At 43.6% G+C, this 11,262-nt stretch overlaps 1 protein-coding gene across 2 annotated transcripts in view; it reads left to right on the top strand.

Annotated features, from left to right (window-relative positions):
• ST6GAL2 (ST6 beta-galactoside alpha-2,6-sialyltransferase 2) overlaps window positions 1-11,262 on the top strand; it is a 73,773-nt gene that overhangs the window by 26,625 nt on the left and 35,886 nt on the right. Inside the window, exons 1-3 of one of the 2 annotated variants that reach the window (XM_019529590.1) lie at window positions 6,039-6,109; window positions 9,699-9,984; window positions 10,446-10,543. In XM_019529590.1, the coding sequence (XP_019385135.1) occupies window positions 9,780-9,984; window positions 10,446-10,543 (303 nt within the window). In that variant the 5' untranslated portion in view covers window positions 6,039-6,109; window positions 9,699-9,779. Of the gene's footprint in view, window positions 1-5,103; window positions 6,110-9,698; window positions 9,985-10,445; window positions 10,544-11,262 lie in introns of those variants that run through there. The other variant, XM_019529589.1, reaches the window with a different exon arrangement.

Below are 11,262 nucleotides of genomic sequence, written 5' to 3'. Positions count from 1 at the left end.
CCTCAGCATGACCTCTCACTCCCAAGCCGCAGCCCACCCCGGCCCTGCTGATGCCCCTTGCTCCTGACCCACATCCCCCTGCTCCCCCCAGCCCTGCAGCATCTCTTGGCCACCCTACCCCTGCGAGCAGTGGCACCAGCCCTCCTGCTGCTAGCCTAGCCATGCGGCTCCCCGCTGCTCCCAAAGGGCCCCTGCCCACTTCCTCCGCTGGAAGGGCAGGTACCTTCCCCCTACCCTCCAGTTTTAGTACCTGCTGCAGCTTCAGCAGACAGCCCACAGGCACCCCACCTGTCCCCTCCACAAATAGACACCCCACACAGCCCCTTAGACAGTCTCGAAGCCCTGGCCCTCCAACCCTGGCTTGTCATAGACTTACCTGTATTCAACTGTTGGGGTTGCTTCTACCAATCTGCTTGGCTGTGTGCCAGCCACATGTGTGTGCACACATGCATGTGGCAGCCCCTGCTTCCAGTTACCCTTCCTCTGTTCCCCACAGCCCCAAGCAGCTCCTTGCTAGGACAAGCTGGGAAGTGCCAGAAAAAACTTTGATACTGAGAAGACCAAAATCCTGGACATTTGTTCATATTAAAAAAAAACAAAACCTCCCGGATGGAGATCAGAAGACCCAAAAAGAGGACATGTCTGGGAAAATCTGGACGTATGGTAACCCTGCTATTGTTTGGGTTTTATGTTTGTTTGTTTTTTGTCTCCACTAAACATTTCTTGTGGTTAACTTGGTCTACATTATAAAATTTTGTTATGCAAGCACAACTTCTTGTCCGTGCCCAAATCACTTCCACGGTGGCAGAACCTTCCCTTCTACTAATACCATCTTTGCTAGGTGGAGTGAAGCTTCTCCTGTCAACCAGCCACTGACAGAGAAAGTGTGTAGACCAGTGATTCTTAACCAGGGTGCTGGGGTGTTGCAAGAATTTTTTTAAAGGATGTCAGAAAAAGATGAGAACCTCTGGTCTCAGGTAATAATATCAGTTAGGTTTTAAAATGGGGTGCTACTGAATTCACAAAATTATGGACCAGTGCCTTGAGTCTAAAAAAGGTTGAGAACTACTGGTATAGATGCTCCTACACCTTCTACCAACATAGCTGTCTCTTCAGCAGTTAATGTATTCCTAAGATGCACTTTGTGCTCTGGTGGCACTGTTGCTACAGCGGGGATGCAGAGTTGCCAAAAGCTGATGACTGTCTGTGATCTGGTGTTTTGATGATAGTGGCAGAGCTTCTGCTTGGGGGAGGTTAGTATAGATGCAGCCTTAGCAGCCATGAAAAAGTGCATCCTTTTTGGTGAAGAGAATTTTTCATTCCATGACCAAAAAAGAAAAAGGAAAATATATGTCATGACTTTTCTGTGCCTCACAGTTTTGTGATGATAGAATATAGCAAAACTTGTAAAAATTGAGGGGAAAATGTAGGACTTCTTGATGGAATCATTTAAAATAGGTACTTGGACCTATTTCAAAAATTAGTGGCAAATGATAGTGTCCTCTTCTGTAGCAAAGTATGGGATCTTGCAGACTTCACTGTTTAGGTTAGATTGACTGTGGAAGATGCTTCTTACGTGAAACTTAGTTGAAATGGATATTCAGTAGGAGGCATATCTGAGTGAGAGATGGGTAGCTTATCTTGCATGTTGGTTTCGAAGGTGAATATTACAAAGCCATGGAAAAAGCATCTGGGAAAATGATAAAAAGGGGTGAAAGTCATTCAGACAGGTGAAGAATGCTGTTTTAAAAATGCGAAATATCTGAGCACAGATGAGTGGGCAGGCTGGAATAACTTCAGGGCAGATTCAGGTTGCAACATAGTTGCATACAGTTATGCCTCCCAAGGGAAACAGCCTTGACTGGTTAAAAAAGAAACACTGGTGAATATACTACTACATTGCAGCATGGAGGACCAGGCAAGAGATCAGTTAGCTTAATATATTTTTCCTCATGTCGTTTATGTAAACCAGGCTGAATGTGTGCAGAGCATAAGGGTTCATACTCTTAATTTTTTGGTACCTTAGAAGTAAATGTGTCTTCAGTGAAATCTGGCTAGGCATGTGTGACACTGCATCTCTGCTTTATCAGTTGTATGATATACAAAGGCAACGGCTTTTCTGCATCCTGGGCTCTATCTAGACTAGGCTAATTGAAATGGTTTGTAAATGTTAATTAAAGCATGTTAGCTAACATGGTTTTAGCTTTGGACCTAGAGGAGGTGCACAGTTTAACATGCTTTAAAGTTATAAGCAGGCCGTGATTGATTTGAAACCCTTGCCAAGGGTCAGGCATAACTAGCTAATAGGTTTTAAAAGGTGTTTAAGCTGGATCTGTGCAAGTTGTAAAATTAGATTATACACAAAGGCTATACTTACAGTGTGGGAGAGGGTGGGCAAGTTGCTGCTGTTTCATCTGAAGCAGCAGCAGCAGCAGCAATGTTACAGGTCTCAGGTACAGATGGTTTTGCCAGCAGAAGAAGCTTTTCTATTGCCAAAGCTACACCTACTTTCCCAAACAGAGAAACTGCAGTGGTAGAAGCCTGTTTTCACTGGCAGAGCTGCATCCACTGCAGGATGGAGGGGGGAGTTGTAGGACTGTCCCCCCACCGTGGATCTGCAGAGTGACATTGGCTGCAGAGTCTGATCTCCTCTCCTTCTCTGGCATAGCTGTGCTGGCAAAACTTTGTAATGCAGACAAGGGCCAAGTTAGCTGCTACTTAACAAGACATGACCCATTTTCCAATAAAGTCAAGACCCCAGTAGACTAGTCTGCAGATAGATGCTTACACACCTTTGAGCTTTGCAGAGGTGACCTGTGTAGCAGCTATTATTACCACAATGTGTGCAGCATACAAAGAGACATTGCAGGCCTGTCGAGTATCTGTGGATTTATAGCCACATGAAGGCTATGTGAGGTGGTGTCCCCCACTGTCACTTGCGCAGATTCACTCAGCGCCGGTCCGAGTTGTTGTTAGAAGGTGGTGCCCCCCCATGTCCTCCCTTCTTCCCCCCTGCCTCTCGCACTAGCTTGCTCTGCTTCCACCAGGAGAGCAGAAGCAAGGAACAAGGTGACCTTCTTGCTGGCACAGGGAAGCCCCCAGAAACTGTATAGATGCACCCACACTTTCTGCCACAGCCTCTCAGGGTGTACTGTGCACTCTGCCATGCTGTAGTGGGAGTGCTAGCAGTCGCCCAGCTGGGGGACCTGCTCTGTGGGTCTCTGTGAGCAGAACTTCAGTAGCGCGCTTCTAGTAGAGACAAGCCCCCAGTCCCCAAAGCTTCCAAACCTGGCTCTACACGGGAGCAGCAGGAACAGCGATTCCTTCCTTCCTCTAGCTAGCTCCTAGTCCTGCTGCTGCTCACAAAGCCTCTAGTGGCAAGTCACAGCTGTGCAGGTCGGGGACAGTCAGAGACAGGTTTTTTTGCCTTGTGTGTGACTGCTCCACTAACCTGAACAACACTAAGCTGATTAACATTTGTTCAGCTTACTGCATAAGGTCTGACAAGGCTCCTAAATGGTTTCTCAATGGCTAAATTGCATGTTGAAAGGAAAGACTAAGCGAGGCCTGCTGCTTCCTTCCCCTGTCCCTCCTTTTGTATGATATATACTGTTCTGGAGATGGCCGGCTGAATGGTGTAGAGTAACCCCATGTGCCTAATGCGCCCTCAGTCCTGTTGTGCTCCGTTGTGTTTTCACTGAAACACCTCCCTGTTACTTGGGTGATATATACTTTATATATATATATATATTTAATAATAATAATTAATAATCCTGAATCCCAGGGTATTAGTATAGCAAAAAATTACAAATTTAGGCCAAATCTAAACAAACTTACCCTACTGCATCAGAGCAGGATGCTTACAGTGGTGACTTGTTCCAACAGTTCTTTAATTTCTCCTGATTTGGAAAACAAACATCCAAAATATTTCTTCATCTTTAGTGCCAGAGGATGTACTGGAGAGGATAGGAGGATTATTGGGTTTTAAGCATTAAGGCTCTATTCTCAGCCAAATGACATCAGTTTTTTAAATCCATTTTCAGCTGATGATGTACCCAGTGGTGATGCATCAGTTTACATACCAGCTGAGAGAGATTTTCAGTGGCGTTACACCAGCATAGAACTATCACAGTTTATAATCAGACTGTTTGGTAGTGGCACAAGCAAGAACTGATTGAGCAGAGGTAGTCGTTTGACAAAATATATTCCATGTTATTTGTTGATCAGACATGCAGAAATCGTATTGCTGTATACAGCACAATTCTGTTCCTGTAGGAATAGGTCAGATTCTCCTGTCACTTACATTTGTCTTACCCCATGCTGTGCTGTTGACTTGAGCTAAGTTACTTCTGATTTATACAAGGGTGAGGAAAGAATTGGGTTCAGAGGCTACTTTTACATGTATTCAAAACTGCATGGTGAAGTCACGCAGCTATTCACATGCCAGCCTGGGTAAAATACGCTGCTGAATATTTTGTGGGGCAACTTGAAGCTGATACATGAATCCACCTGCATAACAGAATCACTTTCTTCAAAAATGGAGGTGTCTCATGTTAGTGAAAGTTTGAGCAGCGGCACCTCCCATGTGTTTCCGTGCCTCTTTTCTCTTTCTCCCTCCCACACCTTCCCAGCACGGCACTCCCAGCCTACACCAGTAGCTTAGGCAGATCGTGCATAATCTGTATGCTCTTTGCATCCCCACTTTGAAAAGTGGATTCAGGTTAGTTCAACTGCACTGTGGCCATTCATAGCTGCAGAGGGAGCAGCTGAATTTATTGCATAATGAATAATAATCTCTTTAAATTAAGGTGGGCTACAATTTATAGGAGAAGCAAACAAGAAAATGACTGTTCCTCAAGGTTGGAAGCCAGTGTTGCTGTATGAACTGGCCATGAACTTCCATGTTAAGCAGCTGTCGCTATGTGTTTAGACTTAGTGCATCACCACATTGGTATCCTCAAGCTCCCGTGTTTGCTTCTGCCCCTCAGTCTCCCATGCTACTGTATAGGCACTTAGCCAGCTCCTCCCAGATCATGTTAACGTACTTCTACTTTTTATTGAGTTCTACAACCATTCTTGATTAATATTTGATATTCTTTCCAGGTTTCATTTCTCTTCACCAATATTTCAAGGCACAGAGGAGTTGGTAAAGGCATTGCCATGAAACCTAACTTGAAGCAATGGAAACAACTAATGCTGTTTGGGATATTTGCATGGGGCCTCCTTTTCTTGGTGATCTTCATCTATTTTACTGATGGTAACACTGCAGAACCAGTTCCAAGTTCCTTGTCTTACATTGAGACAAAGAGACTCTTGCCCATTCAGGGCAAACAGAGAGTTATTATGGGAGCAATACACGATCCATCATTCTCTGAAACTATAGATGGAAATGAGGTACTTCTTAATGAAGATCTTTTAGGTTCATTTAGATTAAAATCAGGGACTGGGAGCATTAAAAAATGGGCTGAACTAGAGGATGATTTTAAAAATGAAAATGAGTTTTTTCCTTCTCAGATGAGAAGAAAATCAAAAAGTACTTTCTATCAAGGGGTTGGTGATTATTTATTTGCTGCTGGCCAGCCTCGTTCACACAGCAACATCCAGCAGATCATGAAATTCATCTCCACAAATGAGGACACTCAAAAGGAAAATGTTTTCCAGAATAACTGGAGCCATCAGAAAAGAAGGAGACGGAACCCAAGATACAGGAAAAGCCAGGTGTTTGATGAGTCTGATGACTGGGATGGGTTGTATTCAACAATGTCAAAATCTTTCCTTTACAAACTTTGGAAAGGGGATGTCTCCTCCAAGATGTTAAACCCTCGGCTGCAGAAAGCCATGAAAGATTACCTGAATACCAACAAGCATGGGGTACGATTCAAAGGGAAGCGAAACTCCAGACTGACGGGAGACCAGCTCTTCTGTGAGGTCAAAGAGAGGGTGAACGTGAAAACAATAGATGGCAAGGAAGCCCCTTTTTCAACTCTTGGATGGGAAAAGCATGTTCCTCAAATTCCTCTGGACAAACTCTATGCACGTGGTTTTGGAAGCTGTGCTGTAGTTATGTCTGCTGGTGCAATACTGAACTCTTCTCTAGGAGATGAAATAGGTGAGTAAAAATGCTTCTTGATTGTGTGTGTTTATCTGTCCAAAGGATCTTTTTTTTTTTTCAGAATAGCTCTAATAAGCATGATTCTTCTATCGCCCACATTTTATCAGCACAAGTCTACAGATGTACATGGAATTACACAAGTATAAAACAGGAGTAACTGACAGGAAAATGAGGCCAGCAGTCCCTACTTAATTTAACCGGGCACCATTACTTAATTCCAGTTTGAATTTTTTTTTTTTGTGGTGGTGGTGGCTTGTTTTTTCAACAGACATTACATTGTTGTGTAAAGCATGTTTATTTCCTCTACAGATTATTTATATTATTTTTTTTCCTTTAGAAAACTTAATTGATTTTTTTCTGTTTGAGCATGGTGCAAGATATTTTAGAGCAAAATTCAGATGGTCTGTATGAGATCCTATGTTTCTCTTAGGCCATAAAATAACTTTGATGTAGTTCATAGATTCTTATGCAGCTTTTTGACTTGGAATCATTTAACCTTACCTCTGTAGGCGATATTAATTTTAAACAAGCCCAAATACTTCCATGCACTGTTTTACAGGTGTATCACTAGGGTTTAAGCAGGACTTTCCATGGATTGACTACAACCTATTTTGCAGACGGGACCCAGGGGACTACAGGACAGTGATTCTGACAAATTGGTAGAGACAGTGCTTTTAAAAAGGACTGTCCAGTACATGGATGAACAGGACTTACTGGGGAGAAATCAGCATGCCTTTTGTAAAGGGACGTCGTGCCTCACCTGTTAGAGTTCTTTGAAGCTGTTAACAAGAACGTGGATCAGGGTGATCCAGTTGATGTGGTACATCTGGACTTCCAAACAGCCTTTGTCAAAAGTCCTGCATCAGGGTCTCTGATGAAATTGGGCTGTCATGGGATTAAAGGGAAATCGGAAATCAGTGGATCAAAAATTGGTCTCAAGATAGAAATCGGTGGTTCTGGTTTTCAGAATAGAAAGAAGTAAACAGGAAGGTCCCCCGAGAATTTGTGTTGGGACTGGTGCTGTTTAATATATTCATAAGGGAGGTGGATAGTGAGGTGTCCGGATTTGCAAATAACACACAGCTATTCAGAATGGTAAAGACCAAGACAAACTGCAGAAGGATCTCAGAATATAATGTAAATGGGCAACAAGATAGCAAATGAAATTCAGTGTTAAGTACGAAGTGATACACCTGGGGGAAGAAAAAAATAACTCAAACTACGTTACATGATGATGGGCTCTGCATTAATGTTCCAACATAGGAAAGAAATCTTGGAGTTATGTGGACAGTTCACTGAAAACATCAGCTCTGAGTTCAGTAGCAGTCAGAAAGACTAATAAAAGGTTAGGAGTCATTGAAAAGGGAATTGTAAACAAAACAAGTATCATTATATCCTTTTATAAATCTATAGCGCTTCCATGTCTTGATGTCTGTGCGGTTTTGATTCCCCACTTTGAAAAGGATGTAGAATTGGAAAAAGTGCAAAGGGCAAGAAGGGTGATCAGAAATATAGAAAAGCTACCATACGAGAAGAGACTAAAGTAGGCTTGGACTTTTAGATTAGAAAAGGGACATTTGAGGGGCTACATAAGACAAGTTTACAAAATATTCAATGATGCAGAGGAAGTAAATAAAGATTTATTATATTCAATTTCTTCCAATTACTAGAATTAGGGATATAACCTGAAACTATTAGTAAGCTTAAAACTAACTAAAGAAAGTCATGTCCCCTCCTCCTCAACACACATACAAACACACCCTGTGTAATTAACTTGTGGAACTCATTGACACAAGGTATTGGGGATGCTGATAGGTCAATATCCAATTGATCCAGTTTTTGGTGGAAAGGTCTGTCAGTAGGTATTCAGTATGGGAGATAGAATATTATTAAACCTCTGGCTGCTGGAAGATGCAGTAGGAGAGAATCAGGGCACATGCCACTTTCATCCTCTCCTTCAGCATGCATTGAAACCTTCCTCTGCTGTGTGAGATGGGGTACTGGGCTTGATGGCCCTAGTAAATGGCATTTTTATGTTCTTGTAAAAGTGTCAGGAAAGGATTGTGAAGTAGAAAACTAATTCAATTCAATTTTCTTTTCACAAATGAATGAAGCTAGCTTTGTTCGGTGTCGCTTCACTGATGTGAGACAATCGCAGTGTTTTAGGAGGGTCCAGAGAAGGAAGAATTTTATTCCTCAAATTTCCCCCATTGGCTTTTTGAGCACTAGAACCTCCTATAAAAATCTTTCGATGTGCACTAGTTAATTCTTTCATCATCCAGGATTTCACCTGCTTCGTCTTCCTTTCATCTTTCTGACACAGATGGGTTTCCCTTTAAATCTCTGGGATATATTAGAACTGCTATCATTATCAAACTACTCTAATAGGCTTCCAGCACAGCACAAGTGCCCTGCTGGCTGGCAGCTAAAATCAAAGCAGGATAACCCCCCAATTTCATAAGAAGTCCCACTGACTGAGGTGAAATTGCTCCCTTCTTCTGTATGCTGTTACTAGAAATGAGTCAAAATCTTCTTGTGCCGGTTAATTTAAGTGTAGGTTTTGTGTTTTGGGGTGGCATTCCAAAGGTCTCCAACCTTTTTAAGCAGGAGATCACCTCTGGCATTTAAAAGCTAACCTAGATCTACCATGCACTGCCACCATGGCCCCCCGCCCCACCCCCGCAGTCTCACGTGGCCAGGGCCCCACTCATCTTACCTCTGCTCCTGCCTTTGTGGCACTATACCTCACCACGGGTGCCTTGATCTAGCCCCCCATCCCTTCCCTCCCCCATGGACTGACCTGCTGGGCTGGGGGGTATGCATGTGGGCACTCAGCCCCCCACCCCAGCCTTAGATCAACTCCAAGAGGCTCTGAGATCTACCACAAGAGGCTCCGAGGTCTAGCAGTGCATGCAGGCCTAGGTGTACACTCGGGGCATATTGCTGCTGCCTATGTGCCGGTTCCACTCTCAGGAGTGCTGCTGAAAATTAGACTTCACTCCCAATCTTCATTTACCAGAAGAGGCAATATAGCCACTGTAGAGTGATGCTGAGCATGCGTTACAGGCTTCTTGTCTTGGGTGTGCGCACTGGTGCAAACTTAATATTGCTCTAATATTGACTTTTTTCCAAGATCAGTGGATATAAAGCAGGTAGCGAGTATAGAGGGCACACTTCTTGGTGACACTGAGGTGGCATAGATGTCCTCCATCTCATCGTTTTGTTATGTGATATTGCATGTACTGTGGGTTGTCACTAATTATCTTCTGACAGGAAAAAGAATTTTTTTTTTTTTTAAAGTAGGATTCCAGGACCTTTTTTATTACTAGCCCTCTAGCTCCCTCTCCTGCATTCTTATTAGAAATGCTGTCACAAATACTAATTTTCTCTTTGCTTTTTGGGCTCCTATCATCATTGTTTTTAAAATAAAATATACCTGGCAATTCCAAATGCTTTAATCACATCTTTGTAATTTAAATAAGGTATGTGTATGAGGGGGAGGGGGGAAAGAACTGTTCTGGCCACACTGAGATTTTTCCTTGAAGTCACAGGGAGAATTTTCTTCCCATTTTATGTTGGCACCTAGAAGTTATGGTCCTAAATCCAGATTTAGGCATCTCAGTAGAAGAGGCCTGATTTTAAGCACTGGTCAGCAACTGCAGCCCCTATGGACTTTGGGCACATCTACATGGTAGTGGTGGCCTGGTTTAGTGAGAACAGCCATGAATGCACTCCATCCACTCACTCCTATAAGCACATTCTCATCTGCTGGTGGAAGGACTCTTCTCTGCACCCAGGCCTGGATGTACTGCTCTGGGCACATCACCACCACCTACAGGCAACTCCAGGGAGTGCTACTCAGAACCACCCTGGTAAGGCTACATTGGGGTGTTCTTCAACAGCAGTTTTCAATACCTCATTCTCTGGGATGATCTTGGAACTGGCTCATGAGTGTGCCTCTGTTTCTGGCATAATTGGGTGGGGGCATCATGCTTGGAAATGTTTTGGGCAGGATGCTTCTGTCTGAGGGCAGATAAGCCCTTTGTGCCATACGAAACTTCATTAAAAATAAATAAATCAAGCAACTTAAGCCTAGGCAGAAAAGGGGTAGGAGCCCTAGGGCGAAATCATGTGAGACTCTCGCACAGTGCCCAGGGCTGAATAAGAAAGTCTCTTTTTTCTTTAAAGGAGAACAGAAAAGAGAGCTTCTTGTCATCCAAAAGAGTTGCCTTTTCAATACCAAGATGAATAAAATTTACAGCCCTCTGCTGTTCTTGATTTGTTTTTTTTCTTTTAGTAAAAATAAATAAATGTAGCCTCCTTATGCCCTTAGATTCGCATGATGCAGTTCTGAGATTTAATTCGGCTCCTACACACGGTTATGAAAAAGATGTTGGGAATAAAACAACCATGCGCATCATTAACTCTCAGGTAAGGTTCTTTTGCAGATCTATATGTGTGAATTTTTTTTCTCTGTACATTAAAAGGTTCATCTCCCAAGAAAATCAAACCTTTTTAGTCTAAGGTGGTTGGGTAATCTGGAGAGCCCGTGGTGACTTGGTAACTAGCAGTGCATGGTAGAACCATTGTAGTACATAATCATGATTTAGAGTAAATGAAATGTGTAGGTTTAACGGCTCTTGCACAAGAAAAGTGCCATAGCTTTCTGTACGAATCCTGGATCTGGTATCAGAAGTTCCTTTATGGTTGTGCCAGGGAATTATCTCGCAAAGTTTTGATTAGGGGTGCACCAGTAGCGGTTTTTGGGCCAATACTGATAGCTGATTTTTAAGGAGGCATATTGGCCAATACCAATCAGAATCAGCTTGAAGAGCTGCGTCCAGCTGGTAAATCTGGTGTGGTGGAAAGGGATGTAAGGGGCAGCGGGATGGGAATGTGCCTCTTTCAGGGATCTGTGTGACATGGGGTGGCCTGCAGCTGCAGGCTGGGGCCAGGGCAGGTGCAGGATGCAGGCATGGCTCCTTGTGGGGGCACGGGAAGGGAGGAGTGGGGCAACTCCCACCACTGCATGCAGCTCATTCAATGCTTGTCTGGTGGCTTGTGCCACTGCTTCTGCCACTCATCTGGGAGGGCATGGGGATGTGGGGGAGTGTGTGCCCATGGATCTGCCCAGCTAGGAATAGCTTGGC

The sequence above is a fragment of the Crocodylus porosus genome, unplaced genomic scaffold (assembly GCF_001723895.1).
Source record: "Crocodylus porosus isolate Cpor-Errol unplaced genomic scaffold, CroPor_comp1, whole genome shotgun sequence".
Taxonomy (NCBI): Eukaryota; Metazoa; Chordata; order Crocodylia; family Crocodylidae; genus Crocodylus; species Crocodylus porosus.
This window is presented reverse-complemented; position numbering and strand designations above follow the sequence as displayed.